The 25,635-nt window shown below is 37.2% G+C and overlaps 1 protein-coding gene across 4 annotated transcripts in view; it reads right to left on the reverse strand.

Moving 5' to 3' along the window:
* The window catches only part of ARHGAP32 (Rho GTPase activating protein 32), a 403,775-nt gene that overhangs the window by 256,197 nt on the left and 121,943 nt on the right, over nucleotides 1-25,635 (reverse strand). For 3 of the 4 annotated variants that reach the window (XM_037841944.1, XM_037841946.1, XM_037841947.1), the window contains exon 2: nucleotides 12,876-12,984. In XM_037841944.1, the coding sequence (XP_037697872.1) occupies nucleotides 12,876-12,984 (109 nt within the window). Of the gene's footprint in view, nucleotides 1-12,875; nucleotides 12,985-16,062; nucleotides 16,081-25,635 lie in introns of those variants that run through there. The other variant, XM_037841948.1, reaches the window with a different exon arrangement.

A 25,635-nucleotide genomic window follows, 5' to 3' on the forward strand; every position in this document is an offset into this window, starting at 1 on the left:
TAAGTATAAAGAGCCACTTGTAATTTAAAAGTCTCCTAAATCAAACATTGATTATGGTGATGAATGCACAACTATATGATTTTACTGCGAACATGTGACTGTATACTTTGGATGACTGTATGGTATGTGAATACATTTCAATTTAAAAAGTGGAAGAAGAAAAATTTTTTAAAGTCTCCTAAGAAAAATACCAATAGTATCACTTTTCTTAAAAAAGGAAGAAAAAGAAGAAGAGAAATGGAAGAGAAGAGAAGAGAAAAGAAGGAAAGAAAAACCCTCATCAACATCAGACAAATGAGATAAAGATGCAGGAAAAGATCAGTGCATTTTCAAGGAAAAACAAATGGTTCAATTTGTCCAGAGAATGACAATTTCACTTAATTCAACAAATTTATTTACTGAATGCTTCCTCTGCAGGCACAAGGATAAAGCATTGAACAATTATGACAAAATGCCACTGCTCGTACAGTTTATAGGCTAATGGAAAAGAAAGCCAGTAATCTGTCTTTCTGAATTCAGAAATATTCAGTATTTGGAAGTACTATAGAGAAAAATAAAGAGAGAGAGAGACGAGGGCAGAGTTACTATTTCACTAGGTGGCACTTGGCTGTTAACACCTGCACAGAGACCTGGAGGAAGTGGGGGAGCAAGCCATAAAGATCATCTGGAGAAAGCACTTTCTAGGCCAAGTGAACACCAACCCCAAGTCCCTGCCTGAGGTGGGAGAACGCTTGGCATACCTGAGAAATAGTAAGGAGGCCAAGGTGGCTAGAAGCAAAAGATAAAGTAAGCAAGGACTTTGGCTTTTAGGGTAAGTGAAATAAAGCCATATCCTTTATAAAAAATACAAGATCTTTAACCTGGGCAAATGTAATAAAGTCAGTGTTAATAACTTAAACTGTAAAACTCCAAGAGAGAAGGCTCATTCCAGGGAGCAGGAAAGATGATGAGATTAGTGAAAACCTGTAGTTCTTGGTTTCTGAAGGACCTCCAGTTGGAGAATAACTTTTTATCAGGCTAGAGATAGGCACAAGGAAATGGCCTGAATAGAGATGACGCTGAAATCTGAGAAGTAGCAAAGAACTGGAACAGCCATGAAGAGACCAAGCCCAGAACTCCTGTAAGGCCTACATTTAGCAGTCAAGAGAAAGAGAGACAGAGATAAAGGTCCAACCTCCAGAAGTGAGTGAGAGAGAGAATGTGTGTGTGTGTGTGTGTGTGTGTGTGTGACTGTGTATGTCAAAGAGAGACAGAATATGTACATGTGAGTGTGTACGTGTGAATGTGTCAGAGAGAGACTGAGAGAGTATGTGAGTCTGAGAGTATGAGAGAGTATGTGTGTCAGAGAGAGAGAGAGTATGTGAGTCTGAGAGTATGAGAGACAGAGAGAGTATGTGAGTATGTGAGTATGTGAGTCTGAGAGAGAGAGAGAAAAATAATGTGTGTGCACATGGACAAGTAAGCTTGTTGCAACACTGAGATTTATTCTAGGAACTGTCTGAGGCAACTGTGGTATGGGCAAGTCCAAATTCTGTAGGGCAGGCTGCAAGCTGGGAACTTCAATGAAGGCGTCTGACAAATTCCCCAGGAGGAGCTGGCTGGCTGAAGTAGAGATTGAATCGCTCTCTTCTGACTGCTGAAATCATCACTTCTTCTTTTAAGGCCTTCCTGATAGGATGAGACATCTCTCATTGTTGAAGGCAATCTCCTCAGTTGACTGTAGATCTCATCAACCATAGATGGATCAACTTATTGATGACGTAAATCCCAAAATATCCTCACAGGCCAGTGCTTGCTTGACCAAACAACTGGACACCACAACCTGGCCAAGGTGACACATGAACTTAACCATCACATTGTTTAACCTTTGATATTTTTGAAGTTGAATATTTATATCTTGTTTTAATTTTCATGACTCCAGTTGTAAGCACAGGTGAGCATTTTCACTTGGAACGCTTTCTTTTATTGCATCAATAATTTCATTTGCTACAAGATGCCCTGAGTCCTGGATACATACTAATTCTAATGGAAGAAAAGGAAACTGAAGCAAAAAAACTGTTCCTAATAAAAAAAAATTCAAGAATTAATAGGGCTATTCTAAGGACTGAAATGATCAATACTAAAAGTAAAATGAAGGGAGAAACACAAAAAAAGAATAATGATCAAGATGGTTTTGGTCAAAATATTCAAAACTAACAAACGATCCAAAGGTCCTGAGAGCTGTATGCAGGCACGCATGCATGCATTGTGTATATTCCCAACTATACACATACACTTCAATTTTTCATATCTTACATTTTGAAAGATCTTAGAATTTATATATTAATGATTTTTTTGTTAAATATTTGCAAATAAATACTTTATGTTTAGTAATTTAGAAAAACTCTATAGCTTTTTATTTGATTTCTTAATACATTTATATAGCTATAGATTTATGAAGAGTAACTATAAGTGACAAAAGGAGAGAACCCTTTTTTAGTGTTTTACTAATTATTGTTTTAATGGAAAAATTAAAAATTAAGACATAAAAAATTCCTTAAATTTGTAACATTTCCAGAAATTTCTGGCTCCCTTTTCACATATGTAAAAAGAAGAACTACTATGCTGGCTGCACTATACAAATCAACAAAAGTTCAACATTTAAGGCCACTGAATTGTATTTCTAAAACAACTCAAAAAAAAAAAAAAAAAAACTTAAGTGAAATTGTTTGGGGAAAACATTTTGTAAGGTTTTCTCTTAATTAACTTCATTCTCAACTTTCTCTGTTCATATTTCCTGATTAAAATCAATATGATTTCCTAGAAAAAGGACAGTAAAATAGTGGATCTAATCTCATCTACACTCTGTTCATCATTTACTGAGCACTTTTTGCAACCTAGCAAATTACAATTTATTGAGTGTGAAGAACTAAAAAGAAAATGGAAGAATTACAGCAACCTGCCTTCAAGGAGCTTGTACACTAAAATTTAGGCCACAACATAAAACATAAGATATGAATGGTAATTTCCTAAGTGCATAGACAAATCAATGTGTACTGAAGCAGGACTCCAAAAGAGAATTCAGTAATTTTTAGACTATAAATCATATCACATTGTTACGTAGCATAAACAGACCACCACACAACAATGTCACCTTTCTTCTCATTCCATAAAATCAATTTAGATTTACTGGGGGTTATAACTGTTGTAAGAAAAGCCTGTGGGAGATTTTTAAATGGGCAAAAGAAGTTATTGACCCTCCTTTCAACTGAATGCTGGAGACTCCAAGGATTATCTGATTTGACAGAAGTAAGAGACAGTCTTTGACTAGGCTTTTTCACAATTCTGTAGAGATAAAAGTTAAGGGGCACAAAATTGATAGTAATACAAATAATTCCTTTCCATAGACATGAAAATTGTGCCCAGTAGAACAGAACAGTTTGCTAATTTTGCATACATTTAGCATTACTGATATCAAAGTAAAGTACTCTGAATTATACTTTGAATCAGTTGTAACACCTGACTAATTTCCTTATTATTTAAGAATTAAAAGAAAATAAAGACAATGTATCTGGGCATGAGTCCTTTTGTATGAGAGTCATGATTATATCCTCTTTTAAACAGTATCCTTCAACAATAGGAACATAAGTGATCTCTACCCTTCCTCAAAGAATTTACCATCTAGTAAGGGAGACAGACATATTCACAAACAATTAGGAAAAAACGAGATAAGTTTTACAATAGAGAGATGAACAACATACCATGAGAAATAAAATAAAACCATTTTCTATATAGAAGATTTTGGAAAGCCTACAGAGAGTATCCAACATTTGAAAGATGGGCTATGAATAAGTAGATGAGTTAGGACTGAGCGACCTATTGGAAAGAGTCTTAAAAATTATTCAGTTCAGCACCATAATTTTTAAAAGGAAAACAATACTATGTCCAGACAGATTCAGTGACTTATGCAAGATCACAAAATCAGTCAAAAGGTATGCTCCCATAACACACCCACGATTAACTTCCTCATACCCTCCCTAATATTCACTTAGCCCTTTGTTTACTGATACATATAAAGAAGACTACTGATTTCTCATGCAGATTTATTACAAGAGGACAACTCATTAAAAATTAATACCTGCAACTTGGGGATCTATGTTTCCTATTCGATTCTCATATAATCGAGTATATGCTACTCTCAAAACTTAAAGTTCAGTAGAAGTCTAATAAATAGATGACCTACATTTACCCTCTGAACAAAGCCTACATAATAAATTAAAATTATATTATACAGCAGGCTTCAGGAAACTACAGGCCAATGACCAAATCCAGATCATACCTGTTTTGAATAGCATGTGAGCTAAAAGCAGTTTTTACATTTAAATGTTTGGAAAAAATTAAAAGAATGGTATTCAATTACATATGACAACTACTTGAAATTCAAATATCACTGTCCATAAATAAAGTTTTATTGGAAAACAACCACACTAATTCATTTATGCATTGTCTGTGGCCGCTTTCATGATGCATTGACAGAGCAGCTGCAAAGGAGACACGTGACACCCTCATCCATTTGTGCTGCTGCTCCACACACTATAAATTACAGAGTCATGTTACAACTCAACACCATTTCAAGTACCACGCATACCACTGGACCACGACACTTTTTTTAATGCATATGCACATCATGTAAAAAAAAAAGAAGACACAAGTGGACTTCAACTGTCACGCTTTTAAGGTACAGAGGAATACTGGTTATTCTGCTATCAAATTAGAAGGCAAAGCATTGTGTTTATTATGGAACGACACTATAGCTCCACTATAGAATAGAATTAGGCCAATATTATCAGACTGTGCACTTATCACAATATTCACAATGCACAGGAAAGCAAGATGCTTAAAAATTAGAAATCTAAAACAGAGTATTAAGTTACAGCAAAATGTCCCACAAAACTAAAAAACAGAAAAAAGGTCACGACCAAAGAAAATTTCCAAGAGGCTTATTAGCTAGCCAAGCAAGGAAATTAAATCACTACATCACTTAAATTGTGTAGCAGTCAACAAAATGTGTCCAGAGCAAATGAACTGCTTTAAATTTGTTTAAGCCCTCCAGTAAGAACAGTAGCTTGAAGAGTTGAGGATATTAGGAGAAAAATCAATAGTCAATTAAAACACTAGCCATCCCACAAAGAAAAGTCCAAAACCAGGTGGCTTCACTGATGAATTGTACAAAAAACTGAAAGAAAAACTAACACCAATTCTTCTCCAACTCTTCCAAAAAATTTAAGAGAGAACACTTCCTGGTTCATTCTATGAAACTAGCATTATCCGAATACCAAGGTCAGATAAAGACATCACAAGAAAAGAAAATTACAAACCAGTATCCCTTATGAATCTGATGCAAAAAACCTCAACAACAAACTAGAATAGCTCAACCTAAGAAAATAAATTAATGTACTACACTGATTAATAGAATGAAAGGGGGGAAAGCATATGATCATCTCACTTATGCCGAAAAAGCATTTGACAGAAACCAGCACATTTTTTTGATTTAAAAAAAAACTTTCAGAAAACCAGAACTAGAAAGGAACTTCCTCAAGATAACAGAGGGCAAATATGAAAAATTCATTGATAACATCATACTCAATAGTCAAAGACCAAAAGCATTACCATTAAGGTCAGGAAAAAGATCAAGATGCTTGCTTTTACCACTCCCATTCAACATTGTACTGGAAGTACTAGCCAGAATTAGGCAAGAAATAAAACGCATTTGAATTCGAAAGAAAGTAATAAAATATTCACAGATAGCATGATTCCACAGGTGGAAACTCCCAAATAATCCACATGCAAAAAAAACTAATAGAGCTAATAAACAAATTCAGCAAACTGGTGGGATACAAGATCAACACGTAAAAATCAGTTGTATTTCTGTACATCAGCAATCAACAATCAGAAAGGAAAACAAGAAATTGCATTTACAATAGCATCTAAAAGAACGAAATACCTAGAAATAAATTTAACCAAGTATGGCAAAGACTTGGACACTGAAAACTACAATGTTTTCATTGAAACACTGAAAACATTGCTGAAAGAAATTAAACAACAGAAGACCTAAATAAATGGAAAGACATCCAGTGTTCACAGACTGGAAAACTGAAAATATTTAAGATGTCAATACTACCCAAAGCAATTTACAGATTCAACACAATTCAAATCAAAATTCTAACAGCCTTCTTTGTGGAAATAGAAAAGCCAATAATCAAATTTATATGTGAGAATAAGATTCAATATAATCCTAATCAAAATGCCAGCAGCCTTTTTGGCAGAAATGGAAAAACCAATCTTCAAATTCATACTGAAGAGCAAAGACTGCAAATAGCCAAAACCATCCCTGAAGGAAAAAGATGAAGGTGCAGGACTCACACTTACAGATAATAACACTTATTAGAAAGCCACAGTAATCAAAACATTGTGGTATTGGTATAAGGAAAGACACAGACCAATGGAACAGAACTGAAGGTCTACAGATAAACCCTGACAATCTACAGCATACAGATTTTCAACAGGGTACCAAGTCCATTCAACAGGGAAAGAAAAGCCTCTTCAACAACTGGTGCTGGAAAAACTGGATGTACACATGCAAAAGAATGACAGTGGACCCTTACTTCACAACATATACAAAAATTAACTGAAAATGAATCAATGACCTAAATATAAGCCCTAAAACCACAAAAATCTGAGAAGGTAACACTGAGGAAAATCATCATGACCTTGTATTTGGCAACAGATTCTTAGTTACGACACCAAAAGGAAAAGTAAGAAAAGGAAAGACAGAAATATTAGACAATCAAAATTTAAAATTTCTGTGCATCAAAGGACATTATCAAGAAAGTGAAGAGAGAGAATAAGAATTGTTGTAAACTATGTATGTGACAAGGGTTTAATATCCAGAATATATAAAGAACTCCTACAACTCAACAACTAAAAGACAAACAATCCAATTACAAAATAGGCAAAAGACTTGGAATAGAAATAGATATTTCTCCAAAGAATATATACAATGTTCATAAAGACATTATTTAAAATTGTCAAATGATGGAAACAACCCAAGTATCCTCCAACAGAAGAATAGATATACAAAATCTGTTCTATAAAATGGAATATTATTCAGCCATAAAAAGGAATGAAGTTTTGATACATGTGACAACATGGATAAATCTTGAAGACATCATGTTGAGTGAAATAAGCCAACCACAAAAGGTCAAATACTGTATTATACACCTCATATAAAATAATTACTACATGGAGATTTATAGAGTCGGAAACTAGAATATAGGTTCACCAGGAGCCAGGTAGGCATGGGGAATAGGGAGTAAATGCATAAATGGTGTGGAGTTTCTGTTTGGGATGATGGAAAATCTTTGGTAATGGATGGTGGTAATGTTGGCACAACATTGTGAATGTAATTAGCACCAATGCACTGTATATTCAAAAGTGGATAAAATGGGAAATTTTAGGTTGTGTATATACTACCAGAATAAAAATTAAATTTAAAAACCATATATAACTGTACAACACAAAAAGTAAATCCTAGTTTAAACTATGGCCTATAATTAATAAAATGATTATAATAATATTATTTCATCAACTTTAACACTAATATAAAATGTCAGATAATAAGGGAAATTGTATGAGTAGGTGAGGTATAGCAGAACACCGCACTTTCTCCATGATTTTTCTGTAAACACATAACTGCTTTAGTAAAAACAAACAAAACAAAAAACAAACAAACAAAAATGTTAACATGGCTATTATTTTAAAAACTGAAACTAATAAATGGTGAGGATGTGGAAAAACTGGAATCTGTCTGCTATGCCGATAGGAATGTAAAATAGTACAACTGCTATGGAAAACAGTTTTGCAGTTCCTCAGAAACTTAAACAGAGAACTACCATATGACTCAGCAATTCCACTTCTAGGTATGTACTCGAAAGAATGGAAAGCAGAGTTTCACACAGATACTTGAATACCAATGTTCACAGAGGCCTTATTCACAATAGTCGAAAGGTGGAAGCAACCCAAGCAGCTCATCCAAAGATAATGAATAAACAAAATGTGTTATACATACACAATAGATTATTATTCTGCCCCAAAAAAGAATGAAGTCCTGATACACACCACAACATGAGTGAACCTTAAAAACATTACACTAAGTGAAATAATTCAGTGATTAATAAATATGGTATGATTACACTTACATAAAATATCTAGAAAAAACAAAGTCATTATTATAGAGAAAGCATATTCGAGGTTACCTGGAGCTAGGAGGGGAAAGGGGAAGTTATTGTTTAATGTCAACAGTTTCTGTCTTAAGTGATGTTAAAAGGAAAGTAACAATGATGTCATCAACAAGGCGATGTAAACAGCTACTGAAAACCTCTCCCCAGAGATTCAGTGGAAAAAAGAACAGTTCTCATTTGTTCGGAACACTGGAGGAAGATATAGATTCAAGAAGGACCCCACAAACGCTGAACCAAAGAAAGAGAAAAATATTAGGTAGGAAACTTCCAAGCCAGACCAGCCGGCCCTATCCCCTCCCCCTCACTCAGCCCCATGCAGCTCTATCCCAGAGGCAGCAGCCGGGATCCCCCCAACCTCCCACTGGGGACACAAACTATAAAATCACTCACAGCAATGAGACAGAGCCCTACTGTGTGAAGACCTGGGGTACAGGGGAGTACATTTCAAGGCCCAGGTCAGTGAGGGACAAGGAGTCTGAGAAAACATGGTCAGAGACTCTATTTCCAGCCCTGGGACTTGGTGCCCATCCCCATCCTGAGGGAAACAGCAGCAGGAGGCCCAATCCTTGCCTGGTGGATGGCTGCAGACTGGGTGGCTCAGGGAAACTTCTGCCCCAAATAAAGTGGAGGACACAGCCCCAAACTGAGCCAGATTTTGGCTGCCACGATGGTGGCACAGGAAGCCTGCAGCTTCAGCACCACCTGGTCAGACACTGCAGGGCTCCAGGAGATAAACAGCTTTTAAGAATCACTAAGTCACTGAATAGTGCCTTCTGCTGGGCAGGCTGGAAAGTGCAAGGGAACTGCATGGCTTTTCAGAGTCTCTCAAGACCCTATCCTAGGCCCACTGGAGACGGTGTACATGCCCTGCATGGGTATCCAGCCCTGTTTTGGCTGAGAAAAATAGATGACCCAACTGTCAAAGCAGTGCCCTAATACCAGCCAGGCAACAAATTAACCCTAGATAGAGGAAGAAATCAACCTTCAGAATAGAACCATCAAGATAATCGGATGACCAGATATCAGCAAAAAATCACAAGGCATACCAAAACTCAAGACGAAATGGCCCAGTCAAAGGAACAGATCAAAAAGCTGGAGAAGATACAGAATCTGGAACAACTTATCAAAGATGTGCAAACAAATCTCCTCAATCAAGTCAAAGAAATGAAAGACAACATGTACAAAGAGATAAAGGCTATTAAGAAGATACTAGTAGAGCATAAGGAACTTGAAAGAATACACAGAAAAACAAGATTTTATGAAATTAACAGACAGTATAGAGGAAATTAAAAAGATACTGGAGACACACAAGAGCACATCTGAAGAGGCTGAAAAAGAATCAGCAAGCTAGAAGACAGATCAGCTGAATTTGAACAGACAAAAGAACAAATGGAGAAAAAATGTAAAAATTTGAACAGGGTCTCAGGGAAATTTTTGACAAAATAAAGCACACAAATATACACATCATGGGTGTCCCAGAAGGAGAAAAGAAAGGAAAAGGACCCAGAAGAATATTAAAAAAAAAAAAAATGGCTGAAAATGGCCCTACCCTTAAAACAGACACAAACATGCAAATCCAAGAAGCCCAAAATACTCTAAACAGAATAAATCCAAATAGACCTACTCCAAGACACATACTAATCAGACCATTAAATGCCAAAGAGAAGAAGAAAATTCTGATAGCAGCAAAAGAAAAGCAAGGGACACCAATAGGACTAAGTGCTGATTTCTCATCAGACATCATGGAGGCGAGAACACAGTGCAATCATATATTTAAGATACGGAAAGAGAAAAATTGCCAGCCAAAAATTCTCTATTCAGCAAACCTGTCCTTCAAAAATTAGGGAGAGTTTAAAATATTCACAGATAAACAGAATTGGGAGTTCATTAATAAGAGACCAGCCCTATGAGAACAACTAAAGGGATTCCTGCCGGATGAAAAGAAAAGACAAGAGACAGAGGTCTGGAGGAGGGTACAGAATTGAAGAATATTAGTAAAAGTAACTTAAAGGAAAAAAGAGAGAGAGAAAAATAGGCCTGACAAATAAAAACCAAAGGACAAGATAGTTGAAGTAAGAACTGCCTTTACAGTAATAACTTTGAATGTTAATGGATTAAACTCCCCAATCAAAAGACACAGATTGGCAGAATGGATTAAAAAAAATACATGATCACTCTAAGAGACTCATCTTAGACCCCAAAGATGCAAACAGGTTTAAAGTGAAAGGATGGAAAATGACATTCCACACAAGCAGTAACCAAAAGAAAGTGGGGTACCTATACTAAAATCAGACAAAATAGACTTTAAATGTAAAAATGTCATAAGAGATAAAGAAGGACACTATATAATAATAAAAGGGGCAATTCAACAAAAAGAAATAACAATCATAAATATCTGTACTCCTAATCAAAGTGCCCCAAAGTACAAGTCAAACACTGGCAAAACTGAAGGGAGTAACAGGTGACTCTACTGTAATAGTGGGAGACTTCAACACACTACTTTCTCCATTAGATAGAACAACTAAACAGGGGATCAATAAAGAAACAGAGAACCTAAATAATACGATAAATATACTAGATCTAACAGACATATATAACACTACATTCCAAAACAGCAGAATATACATTCTTCTCAAGTGCTCATGAAACATTCTCCAGGACAGAACATATGCTGGGGCACAAAACGGGTCTTAATAAATTTTAAAAGACTGAAATTATACAAAGCACTTCCTCAGATAATGATGAAATGAAGCTAGAAATCAGTAACGAACAGGGAACTGGAAAATACACAAATATATGGAGGTTTAACAACATACTCTTAAGCAATCATTGGGTCAAAGAAGAAATCACAATAGAAGACAGTAAATATCTTTAGATGAATGAAAATGAGAACCCAACATATGAAAACTTATGGGATGCAGTGAAGGCAGTGCTGAGGGCAATTTATACCCCTAAATGCCTACATTAGAAAGGAAGAGCTAAAATCAATGACCTAACTGAACAATGGGAGAAACTGGAGAAAGAACAGCAAACTAATCCCAAAGCAAGCAAGAGGAAAGAAACAACAAAGATTAGAACAGAATTAATGAAATGGAGAATAAAAAAATAATAGAATCAATAAAACCAAAAGTTGCTTCTTTGATAAAATCAATAAAATCGACAAACCCTTAGCTAGACTGACAAAGACAAAAGAGAAAAGCTGCCAATAAATAAAATAAAAAATGAAGACGAGGGCATTATCACAAACACTGAAGAAATAAAAAAGATCATAAGAGGTTACTATGAACAACTGTATTCCAACAAGCTAGACAACTTAGATGAAATGGACAACTCCCTACAAACACACAACCTAAACTGACTCGAGAAGAAATAGAAGACATGAACAAACCAATCACAAGTAAAGAGACTGAATCAGTCATCAAAAACCTACCAACAAGAAAAGCCCAGGACCGGACAGCTTCACAGGTGAGTTCTACCAAGCATTCAAAGAATTAATACCATTCCTGCTCAAACTTCCAAAAAATTGAGTAAGAGGGAATGCTACCTAACTCATTCTATGAAGCCAACACTACCCTAATACCAAAAATGGATGAGATACTACACGAAAAGAAAACTTCAGACCAATCTCTCTAATGAATATAGATGCAAAAATCCTCAACAAAATACTTGCCAATAGAATCCAACAGCATATGAAAAGAATTACGCACCATGACCAAATGGGTTTTATTCCAGGTATGCAAGGGTGGTTCAACAAAAGAAAATCCATTAATGTAATAAACCATATTAACAGATCTAAAGGGAAAAACCACGTGATTATCTGGACTGTTGCAGAAAAGTCATCTGACAAAATTCAGCATCCTTTCATGATAAAAACACTTCAAAAGGCAGGAATCGAGGCATGTATGAAAAGCCCACAGCAAACATCATACTCCATGGTGAGACACTGAACGCTTTCCCTCTAAGATCAGGAACAAGACAAGGATACCCACTGTCATCACTGCTATTCAACATTGTGTTAGAAGTTCTAGCTAGAGCAATTAGGCAATAAAAAGAAATAACAGGCAACCAAATTGGAGAGGAAGAAGTAAAACCGTCGCTTTTTGCAGATGACATGATCCTATATTTAGAAAATCCAGAAAAACGACCGCAAAGCTCCTTGAGCTAATAAGTGAATTCAGTAAAATGATGAGATATAAGATCAACAAGCAAAATACAATTGTGTTTCTATATACTGGTAACGAGCTATCCAAGGAGGTAATCAAGAAAAAAATTCCATTTACAATAACACATAAAAGAAACTCTCTCTCTTGCTTTGCATTAATTTCTACAACTGCAATTACTACCATTTGACATATTATATATTTATTTACTTACTCCCCTCCTCCATTAAAAGATAAATTCCACAAGGCAGGAAATCTGTATCTTTTGTTCACAGATCTATTCACAGAGTCCAGAACAGTACCTGGAATATGGTATTTGCTCAATAAATATTTCCTAAATAAACGAACAAAGTAACAAACATTTTTTTCTATATTATTTCTTCAGTTTCTTTTCCTATGTAAGTTATATATACATATGTATATAAAATTGATTTACCATTGCACTAAGGGTTTCTTCCCAATCAGGCCGCTCTCGCGGGTGAACATTTCTGTGTAGTTCTGGAACAAAATCATCCTCTTCAGAATGTACTGAAGACTTCATCTTCCTAGAGATCAAAACATGAGAGATGGTAAGAATTTCCGTTTCTACAAAAGCTTTCCAATAACCACAATTCAAAGAGAGCACAGAATTTATGTGAGAATTGATGTTTAGTGAAAAGAGCATAAAAGGCTAGCATTGATCTTCCATTTCTGCTCTGGGTTTCAGGAATGTTTTGTGATCCACCAAGTAAATACTATTATTTCAAGAAATAAAAGCAAGATTTATAACTAAACTTTCTGGACCACAGGAAATTATTATATAAGGGATAATTTTATCCGTTCAACCAAATTTGAACCTTGAAAAAACATGCAGCAGCAATTATTTACTCTGTACCAATACTTGTAGAACTGTGCTAATAAACATCGGTAAAATTCCAGGATAAAGAAGAGATGTGGGACTTCAGGTTAAATGTATGGAAGAGATGGTATCAAACTGTCTCCTTGATGAGAACAATTGGAAAAGCTGGATAAAACATATAAAACCACTTGTTTGAAAGCACAGAAAAACAACCAATTCAAGTAGAACTGCCAGGACTTGAGAGAAGGAAAACACAATTTGAATTACACATTTAATCATGCTTTAGATATAAGAGGTTTTCCAAGTCACAGAGATGGAAGTAGATCCGAAGGATAATACTGTATCTAAGTGGGCAAAGGAGGCCATGGTTGGAGGTCAGGGTTACCAAAGCAGATGGGACTTTGGGAGAAAAAAAATCCACGCCACCCCATATGCACACACACAAAGAACCATGGAGAAAGAGTCAAAGAATATGTGTGGAAATCATCCTCGAAATATTAACTGATACCTAAGCCATAAATATTCAGGACAAGAGGCCAAGAAAACCCATCCAAAAACAGGTGCAGGACAACTAAAGAGCAAAGTAGACATTTCAACAGCCCAGCCAGTGCTGAGGAGACAACAGGCTGCTCTGCCAAGAAAGTGAGCTCTCAAACGGGACCCCAGAAAAATGAGTACCTAGAAGTTTGGATAAAATAGAAATAGACAAGCTCTAACAAAGCATGAAACTTAGCCTCGACAGGATTAGAACTGCGAGAAAAATTAACCCACATTGGAGGAAAATAACATTATCCAGAGCCTCAGCTATTTTTTATTCCACCTTATACGGTATCTAACAGAAATTACGAGGTATGGTAAGAAAAAACAAATAAAAAAAATAGGGAGAAAATAGTAAAAACAGAGACTCACATTTAATTCAGATTGTAGAATTATCCACAACAGACTTTAAAATGGCTGTGACACATTTCTTTTTCTTTTTGTTTTATTAGAGATGTGGATTTACAGAAAATCATGCATAAAATACAGGATTCCCATAAACATTCCTATTATTAATACCCTGCTTTGGTATGAAACTTCTGTTAAAACTGCTGAAAGCACATTTTTATAACTGTACCATGCACTATAGTCCATAGTTTAACTTAGGGTTCCATGGATTTTTTAAAATTCTTGTTCTCACATAATATATACAACCTAAAAGTTCCCCCTTTGAACCATTTTATTCTAGTACCATATATATGTTAAAATTTCCTCATTTTAACACTCAAATAATTAAGTGCAAATACAGTCACGATGTTGTGCAAGAATCACCACCATCCATTACCAAAACTTCTCATCATCCCAAATTGAAACTTGACATATTTTAAGCCTTAACTCCTATTCCCTTTTTGCCACTCTGTTCCCTAGTAACCTATACTCTAGATATTGGCTCTATAAGTCTGCTTACTCTAATTATTTCATTATCAGTGAGATCACATAATAGTCGTCGTTTTCTGTCTGGTTTATTTCACTCAACATTGTATCTTCAAGGATCATCTATATTGTCACATATGTCCCAGGACTTCATTCCTCTTTAGGGCTGAATAACATTCCATTGTATGTATATAATACATTTTTTAATCCATTCATCTGTTGATGGGCACATAGGTTGCTTCTATCTTTTGGCAATTGTGAATAATACCTCTATGAACATCGATGTACAAATATGTGATTGAGTCTGTATTTAATTTAGGGGTCCATATCTAGAAGTGGGACTGACAGGTCATACGGTAATTCTCAATTTAACTTTCTGAAGGATTGGCAAACTCTTTGATAGCCGCTGCACCATTTTATATTCCCGCCAGCAATGAATGAGTGTCCCTATTTCCCACATCCTCTCCAAAACTTATAATTTTCAAGGCGTTTTCTCTAGTGGGTGTGAAATGGTATTATCATTGTGATTTTCATTTGCATTTCCCTAATGTCTCGTGATGTTGAGCATCTATCTTTTCATGTGTTTTGGGGCCATTTCTTCTTTTTTAATGTAAGCATTTAGAGCTACAAATTTCCTTCTCAGCACTGCCTTTGCATTCTCCCCTAAGTTTTAGTACATTCTGCTTTCATTTTTCATTCGCCTACTGATATTTCATAATTTCTCTTGTGTTTCTTCTTTGACCCATGGGTTGTTTAAGAGTACGTTGCTAAATTTTCACAAATTTGTGAATTTTCCATTTCCCTCTCTGTCACTGATTTCTATCTTTATTCCACTGTGATCAGATATACTGTATGATTTCAATATTTTTGAACTTACTGATACTTGTTTTATGACCTAACATATGGTCTATCCAGGACAATGACCCACGTGCACTTGAGAAGAATGTGTATTCTGCTGCTGTTGAGTGAAATGTTCTATATATGTCTGTTTGGTCTAGTAAGTTTAGAATATCATTAAAGTCTTGTATTTGCTTACTGACCATCAATCTAAAGATTCTACACATTTTTGAAAGTGATGTATTAAAGTTTCCTACTATTAATGCACAACTGTCAATTTCTCCCTTCAGATCTGTCAGTATTTGCTTCCTATATTTTGGGGTGCTGCTGTTAGGTACATATATATTTGTAATTGTTATGTATGCTTGTTGCATTGACCCCTTTAACAGTATATAATTACCATCTGTTCTGGTTTGCTAATACTGCCCTTTTGCAAAACACCAGAAACGGATTGGCTTTTAAAAGGGGGTTTATTTGGTTACAAAGTTACAGTCTTAAGGCCATCAACTGTCCAAGGTAAGGTATCAATAAAGTGTACCTTCAATGGAGAAAGGACATTGGCATCCTGAAAACCTCTGTTAGCTGGGAAGGCACATGGCTGGCATCTGCTTGCTCCCAGGTTGCGTTTCAAAATGGTGTTCTCCAAATGTGTTGTTCTTGAGGTATTTTGTCCTCTCTTAGCTGCAGGAGCTCTTCAAAATGTCACTCTCAGTTGTTCTCTCTCTTGGCTGAAGCAACATGGGACTGTTATAAAGCAGTGAACCCTGCTGTGCACGATGAATGTGCTTAATAGCCTTCATGAACTAGAACAAATGTACATCACTACTACAAGGTGTTAATAATAGGGTGGTATAAAGGAAAAAATACACCTAAAGCAAAATATGGTCTATAATTAACAGTAATATATTTTAATATTCTTGCATCAACTGGATCAGAGGTATGACACCAAGCTGTGTCAACAACAGGGGGATATATGGGAATGTTGTGCTTTTTTATCCATTCTTAGAAAAATATTACTTGTCACAGAAACAGACAATTTTAATTGTCAGTTACACTGTTTAACTTGGAGGCTTCTCTGAAAGTGAATGCAGTCAGCTGTAGGTCAAAACTTCATCTTCAGAAGAAAAAAAAAAGCTTTACACAGGAAGCAATGCAAGTATACAAATTAAGTTCTACCTATCAATTAATGTAACCCTGGTAAGAATGTAAAGGTGGGACAAGGTCAGGCATCTCAACTAACAGGGCCCTTTTGGACACCTTGAACTTTATATAGCAATATACTTCTGTGGGATATAAATGTGTCCTTGTCATAAGTCATTTTTTGGGAAACCTTATTCGTGTAATAACAAAACTAAGCCTATTATAATTAATTCCTAAGAGTCACCTCCTGAAAACTTCCTTGTTGCTCAACTGTGGGCTCTCTCTAAGTCAAACTCTACAAATAAACTTACTACCTTCCCCCAACATGGGACAGGACTCCTAAAGATGAGCCTCCCTGATGCCAAGGGATTGTTACCAGGCATTAATCACTGAAGCATTCAGAAAAAGACCTGAATCTAAAGGAGGGGAAATTAAACAAAATAAGAGATTCTATGGCAAAGAGATTTCTAGTAGAGCCCAGCAGTCATTCTGGACATTACTCTTACGCAGTTCTCAGTGAGATTTCACAAACTGCCACGACATGCAAAGCCTCAAATGAAAGTGCTCCTGAAGATGGCCGAGTGCTGAGGTGTAGGTTTCAGTTACTCCTCCAGGGCAGTAGGTAGAAAGCCAGGAACTGCGTGGACCGGACACCGGAGAGCAATTTGACTTTAGGCATACTTCATACAATACTCATGAATGCATGGAGCAGCTGAGATCAGCGAAATATGTAAGTTCTTGCGGCCTGGGGACCCGCGCCCCTCCCTGCCAGGCAAAGTCCCGTGGGAGGAGGGGCCATTGGTGCTGGGAACAAGGAGTGAGAACTGCAGTTGCAGCTTTTATTGAAACCTCTGCTGATCCAAAGTCCAAATACAGATAGACTGAGACCACACACTGAAGAATTCAGGAGCAGTCAGCCCAGCGGAGAGGAGATAAGGCTAGCAAAATCAGCAAAAAAAAACACCCAAAAATATAAACAGAGACGTTTTGGAGTTCTGGTGAACACAGAATGGAGAAGGGCAGGGCTCAAATAGACTCAGGCTCATATGCAAATCCAGTAAGTGACTTTCCTTGTCTGAAGAGCCAGAGAACAGCCTTCTTGCTTCCTTGATTGTTCCTTAATGGCCCTAATCTCCTTGTCTCTTAGCATTTCAATAGCTTATTAGATCCCCAAGGAGGGCTCTTTTTCTTTCCTTGTTTTTTTTTTTTTTATCTTTTTCTCTTTTTCTAAAATAATTACTCTAAGAAGCCCATTACAGAAAGCCTCAAAGACTTGCAATTTGGGCCCAGACAAGAACAGAGCTAAGAGAGTCTGAGACATAAGGCAATAAGTCCAGCGGCTGAAAAAATTCGCTAACCACCACAATTTCCCAAGAAAAGGGGGGCGTCCCCCTACAGCCATCTTCCCAGTGGGCTGTGAACGCTCCTGCCCAGCGCCAGCACTATAGCCCAGAGCTCCCCAAACAAACCAGCGTGATAGGAAGTGTTTCCAACAACACACACATACACCACAATATTGGGCATGGACAGTAGCCTTTCCCCCACCCTCAGCTAACTGTCCCCGAGCTAGGAAGGTGGAGCTGTGTGAAAAGGGGGAAATTGAAACGCCCCAGTCAGCCATCCTTTCAGCAGACTGCGAACGCCCCTACACACACCTGCAGCCCAGAACTTCCCTTGGGGAACGGCGCTCACCTGTGACATAGCACAGTCGTCCCTCACCAGAAGACCTAGGAGTGCACAGCTTGGAAGAGGGACCCACACGCAAGTCCCAGGGACCATACGACAATACCAAGGAATTGTGGGTCAGCGGCAGAGAAAAACGGTGGCAGGACTGAACTGAGGGATTAGAATATCGCAACTGCTTTAAATCTCCAGGAACACATGGGATATTTGATTATTAAAGCTGCCCTCCCTCCCTAACCGCTCAGACACACACCCCATATGCAGGACTGGCAACACCAACTACACACACAAGCTTGGTGCACCAACTGGACCCCACAAGACTCACACCCCCACTCACCGCAAAGACAAAGTAGAGGAGAACTGGCTTGAGGGGAATAGGTGGCTCCTGGATGCCACCTGCTGGTTAGGTAGAGAAAGTGTACTCCATGAAGCTGTAGATTTGACAAATTAGAGACAAGGGTTTGAATCGGTCTGTAAATCCTAAAAGAAATCTATCAAGTTAAGCAAATACCAAGAGGCCAAAAACAACAGAAAATCTCAAAGCATCCAAAAAAACCAGACGGTATGGGTAACCCAAACCCAAACCACCAAATCAAAAGATCAGAGGAGACACAGTACTTGGAGGAATTAATCAAAGAACTAAAGACAAACAATGAGAGCACGGCACAGGATATAAAGGACATGAAGAAGAGCATGGCAGAGGATATAAAGGACATAAAGAAGACCCTAGAAGAGCATAAAGAAGAAACTGCAAGAGTAAATAAAAAAAATAGACAATCTTCTGGAAATAAAAGAAACTGTTGACAAAATTTAAAAGATTCTGGATACTCAAAGTACAAAACTAGAGGAAGCTGAACAGCAAATTAGTGACCTGGAAGACAAAAGAATGGAAAATGAAAAGAACAAAAGAAAGAATGGGGGAAAAATTGAAAAAATCGAAATGGGTCTCAGGGATATGACAGATGAAATAAAACATCCAAATATAAGACTCATTGGTGTTCCAAAAGGGGAAGAGAAGGGTAAAGCTCTAGGAAGAGTATTCGAAGAAATTATTGGGGAAAACTTCCCAAATCTTCTAAACACCATAAAAACACAAATCATAAATGCCCAGCGAACTCCAAAAAAAAAAAAATCGAAACAAACCCACTCCGAGACATATTCTGGTCACACTGTCAAATATGGAAAAGAAGGGGCAAGTTCTGAAAGCAGCAAGACAAAAGCAATTCACCACATACAAAGGAAACAACATAAAACTAAGTAGTGACTACTAAGCAGCCACCATGGAGGTGAGAGGCAGTGGCATAACATATTTAAAATACTGAGAAAGAAAAATTGTGAACCAAGAATTCTCTATCCAACAAAGCTCTCCATCAAATTTGGGGAAGAGCTTAAATTTTTCACAAACAAAATGCTGAGAGAATTTGCTAACAAGAGACCTGCCCTACTTGAGATACTAAAGGGAGCCCTACCAACAGAAAAACAAAGAAAGGAGCGATAGGGAGAAAGGTTCAGTATTAAAGAGATTCAGTATGGGTACATTAAAAGACATTAAAACAGAGAGGGAAAAATTATATCGGACAAACATAACTTTTTTCAAGAAATGTTTTATTGGAACACAGCTGTGCCTACAGTAGCTGCAATGCATAGTGTCAGAAACATATGATCTACAAGCTTACAACAGTTACTATCTGACTTTTGAAGAAAAAGTTTGCCAACTCTTGCTGCTGATGATTCCCTTACTCTTCATTGAAAAAAAAAATATCATTATTATTTTTTATTTTAGTATTTTTTATCATGCTTGGAAATAACTGATGAATTAATGAGTAATGATGAGAAAATATCCAGGATTATGAAATAGATCTAATACCTAGTTTTATGAAATAACTCTGTGTTTCAAGATAGAGGAAAAATAAAATTAAGATCCCATCTTAGGGAGAACCTAAGATGGCAGCTAGGAGAGACAGGGTAAAAAAAACACCTCCATGAAAAATACTAGATAAAAGCCAGAAAGTGACCCAGAACACCACTTCCAGCGATGCACCAGCTGGACAAGGTCTGCTAAATCCACAGAGACCGTGCATTTGGTGAAACCGGGAGTCTGCATCCTGAAATGAGTAAGCCGGCTGAATATCTGGCAGCCACGTTGCAGTGTGGGGAAACCGTGGGTTGGCATTTGGAGGTGGACTAGTTCTTTAAAAAATCCAATAGCGGCTGCAGATATGGCTGCAAGAACTGCACAGTGAAGCGCAGCAGGAACACGCTGTGTGAACGCCTCAATATCTGGCATGGAATATAGCCTTTCGCACACCGGCTGCTAACTGTCTCGGAGAGAGGCAGGCAGAGGTGAGCCAAAAGGGGAAAACAACCATGCCCCTTGCAGCCATCTTCCCGGCGGGCTGGGAACGCTCCTGCCCAGCACCAGAGACACAGCCCAGAGCCGCGCCAAAAAACCCAGTGCGACGGGAAGTGTTTCCAGCATCATGCACAAATGCCACAATATTGGGCGTGGAAATTAGCCTTTCGTGCACCCACAGCTAACTGTCCCGGAGCTGGGAAGGCAGAGCTCTGCAAAAAAGGGGAAATTAATGTGCCCCACTCAGCCAACCTTACAGCAGGCTGGGAACGCACCTACACAGCCTGGCGGCCCAGAACTTCCCTTGAGGGATGGTGTTCACTTGTGATGTAGCACAACCTTCCCTCAGCAGAGGCCCTGGGAGGGCAAAGCTTGGAAGAGGGACCCATTCAGAAATTCCAGGGACCATACGCCAATACTTGTGGGTCAGCTGCAGAGACAATCTGTGGTGAAACTGAAATGAAGGTTTAGACTCTTGCAACAGCCTTAAATCTCCAGGAACACCTGGGAGGTTTGATTATTAAAGCTGCCCTGCCTCCCTAACTGCTCAGATACACACCCCACATTCAAGGCGGACACCACCAACAACACACACAAACATGGTGCACCGATTGGACCCCACAAGAATCAGAACCCCACACACCACAAAGACAAAGTTGGGGAGAATTGACTTGAAGGGAATAGGTGACTCGCTGATGCCATCTGCCGGTCAGTTAGAGAAAGTGTACTCTACAAAGCTGTAGATCCGACAAATTAGACATTAGGCTTTGAATAATCCTACGTATCTTAAAAGAACCCTATCAAGTAAAGCAAATGCCAAGAGGCCAAAAACAACAGAAAATTTTAAAGCATATGAAAAAACCAGATGGTATGGATAACCCAAACCCAAACACCCAAATCAAAAGATCAGAGGAGACACAGTACTTGGTGCAATTAACCAAAGAACTAAAGACAAAGAACAACAGCATGGCACAGGATATAAATGACATGAAGAAGACCCTAGAAGAGCATAAAGAAGAAACTGCAGGAGTAAATTAAAAAATAGATGATCTTATGGAAATAAAAGAAATTGCTGACCAAATTAAAAAGATTCTGGATACTCCTAGTACAAGACTAGAGGAAGCTGAACAACAACTCAGCTACCTTGAGAACCACAGAACGGAAAATGAAAGAACAAAAGAAAGAATGGGGAAAAAATCGAAAAAATCAAAATGGATCTCAGGGATATGATAGATGATATAAAACGTCCAAATATAAGATACATTGGTGTCCCAGAAGGGGACGAGAAGGGTAAAGGTCTAGAAAGAGTATTCAAAGAAATTGTTGGGGAAAAATTCCCAAACCTTCTACACAATATAAATACACAAAGCATTAATGTCCAGCAAACTCCAGATACAATAAATCCAAATAAACCCACTCCAAGACCTATTCTGATCAGACTGTCAAATACTGAGAAGGAGCAAGTTCTGAAAGCAGCAAGAGAAAAGCAATTCACCACATACAAAGGAAAAAGCATAAGACTAAGTAGTGACTACTCAGTGGCCACCATGGAGGCAAGAAGGCAGTGGCGTGACATATGTAAAATTCTGAGAGAGGAAAATTTCCAGCTGAGAATATTTTATCCACCAAAGCTCTCCTTCAAATTTGAGGGAGAGCTTAAATTTTTCACAGACATACAAATCCTGACAGATTTTGCTAATAAAAGACCTGCCCCACTTTAGATACTAAAGGGAGCCCTACAGACAGAGAAACAAATAAAGGAGAGTGAGAGATGGAGAAAGGTTCAGTACTAAAGACATTCAATATTGGTTCATTAAAGGACAATAAGAGAGAGAGGGAAAAAATATACCTGACAAACATAAAACAAAGTATAGGATGGCTGATTGAAGAAATGCCTTCACAGTAATAACGTTGAATGTAAATGGATTAAACTCCCCAATTAAAAGATACAGATTGGCAGAATGGATCAAAAAATATGAACCATCAATACATTGCATACAAGAGACTCATCTTAGACACAGGGACACAAAGAAATTGAAAGTGAAAAGATGGAAAAAATATTTCATGCAAGCTACAGCCAAAAGAAAGCAGGAGTAGGAATATTAATCTCAGATCAAATAGACTTTAAATGCAAGGAGGTTAGCAGAGACAAAGAAGGCCAGTACATACTAATAAAAGGGGCAATTCAACAAGAAGAAATAACAATCATAAATGTTTATGCACCCAATCAAGGTGCCACAAAATACATGAGAGAAACACTGGCAAAACTAAAGCAAGCAATGGATGTTTCCGCAATAATTGTGGGAGACTTCAACACATCACTCTCTCCTATAGATAGATCAACCAGACAGAAGACCAATAAGGAAACCGAAACCCTAAACAACCTGATAAATGAATTGGATTTAACAGACATATATAGAACATTACATCCCAAATCACCAGGATACACATTCTTGTCTAGTGCTCACGGAACTTTCTCCAGAATAGCTCATATGCTGGGACATGAATCAAGCCTCAATGAATTTAAAAAAAAATTGAAATTATTCCAAGCACATTCTGTGACCACAATGGAATTCAACTAGAAGTCAATAACCATCAGAGACTTTAAAAATTCACAAATACCTGGAAGTTAAACAACATGCTCCTAAACAATCAGTGGGTTAAAGTAGAAATAGCAAGAGAAATTGATAAATACATAGAGACAAATGAAAATGAAAACACAACATACCAAAACCTATGGGATGCAGTAAAAGTGGTACTGACAGGGAAATTTATAGCACTAAATGCATATATTAAAAAGGAAGAAAGAACAATGGCTCAACTGAACTAATAGATCAACTGAAAAGGCTAGAAAATGAACAGCGAACCAATCCTAAACCAAGTAGAAGAAAAGAAACAACAAGGATTAAAGCAGAAATAAATGACATAGAGAACAAAAAAATAACAGAGAGAATAAATAACACCAAAAGTTGGTACTTTGAGAAGATGAACAAGATTGACAAGCCCCTAGCTAGACTGACAAAATCAGAAAGCGAGAAGGCCCATATAAACAAAATAATGAATGAGAAAGGTGACATTACTGTGGATCCCAAAGAAATTTAAAAAATTATAAGAGGATACTATGAACAACTGTATGCCAACAAACTGGATAATGTAGAGGAAATGGACAATTTCCTGGAAACATATGAACAACCTAGACTGACCAGAGAAGATACAGAAGACCTCAACCAACCAATCACAAACAAAAAGATCCATCCAATCAGTCAACAAAAAGCTTCCCACAAATAAATGCCCAGGGCCAGATGGCTTCACAGGGGAATTCTACCAAACTTTCCAAAAAGAATTGACACCAATCTTACTTAAACTCTTTCAAAACATCGAAGTAAATGGAACACTACCTAACACATTTTGTGACGCTAACATCAATCTAATACCAAAACCAGGCAAAGATGCTACAAAAAAGGAAAACTACAGGCCAATCTCCCTAACGAATATAGATGCAAAAATTCTCAACAAAATACTTGCAAATCAAATCCAAAGACACATTAAAAAAATCATACACCAGGACCAAGTGGGGTTCATTCCAGGCATGCAAGGATGGTTCAACATAAGAAAATCAATGTATTACAACACATTAACAAATCAAAAGAGAAAAATCAAATGATCATCTCAATAGATGCTGAAAAAGCATTCTACAAAATCCAACATCCCTTTTTGATAAAAACACTTCAAAAGGTAGGAATTGAAGGAAACTTCCTCAATATGATAAAGAGCATATATGAAAAACCCACAGCCAGCATAGTACTCAATGGTGAGAGACTGAAAGCCTTCCCTCTAAGATCAGGAACAAGACAAGGATGCCTGCTATCACCACTGTTATTCAACATTGTGCTGGAAGTGCTAGCCAGGGCAATCCAGCAAGACAAAGAAATAAAAGGCATCCAAATTGGAAAGGGAGAAGTAAAACTTGTCATTGTCTGCAGATGATATGATCTTATATCTGGAAAACCCTGAGAAATCAACGATACAGCTACTAGAGCTAATAAACAAATTTAGCAAAGTAGCGGGATACAAGATTAATGCACATAAGTCAATCCTGTAATGTTTCTGTATGCCAGAAATGAACAAACAGAAGAGACACTCAAGAAAAAGATACCATTTTCGATAGCTACTAAAAAAAATCAAGTACCTAGGAATAAACTTAACCAAAGATGTAAAAGACCTGTACAAAGAAAACTACGTAACTCTACTAAAAGAAATAGAAGGGGACCTTAAAAGACAGAAAAATATTCCATGTTCATGGATAGGAAGGCTAAATGTCATTAAGATGTCAATTCTACCCAAACTCATCTACAGAATCAATGCAATCCCTATCAAAATTCCAACAACATACATTCCAGACTTGGAAAAGCTAGCTGTCAAACTTATTTGTAAGAGAAAGGGGCCTCAAATTTCCAAAAACATTCTAAAAAAGAACAAAGTGGGAGGACTTAAACATTTCCTGACTTTGAACCCTACTCTAAAGCCATAGTAGTCAAAACAGCATAGTACTGGCACAAAGATGGATATATTAATCAATGGAATTGAATCAAGAATTCAGAAATAGATACCCAGATGTACGGTCAACTGATTTTTGATAAAGCCCCCCAAATCCACTGAGCTGGGACAGAAGAGTCTCTTCAACACTTTTCTATTTGGTATTGGCCTTTTTCTTACCTACTGTATACTAAAGAGACAAGTCCATCAATAACATGAGTAGCCAGTATTATGCCCAGGTTGTCTCTTGCCCATACATATTTCATTTTTTTTGTCATGCAGATGTTTTGCATTTTATGTAATCAAATTTCTCAATCCTTTCTTTTATGACTTCTGGGTTTTAAGACATATATCAAAATGCCTTCCCTGATTCAAACTTATTTTTTTAATTCCCCTATG

Source organism: Choloepus didactylus, chromosome 6, assembly GCF_015220235.1.
Source record: "Choloepus didactylus isolate mChoDid1 chromosome 6, mChoDid1.pri, whole genome shotgun sequence".
Classification (NCBI taxonomy): Eukaryota; Metazoa; Chordata; class Mammalia; order Pilosa; family Megalonychidae; genus Choloepus; species Choloepus didactylus.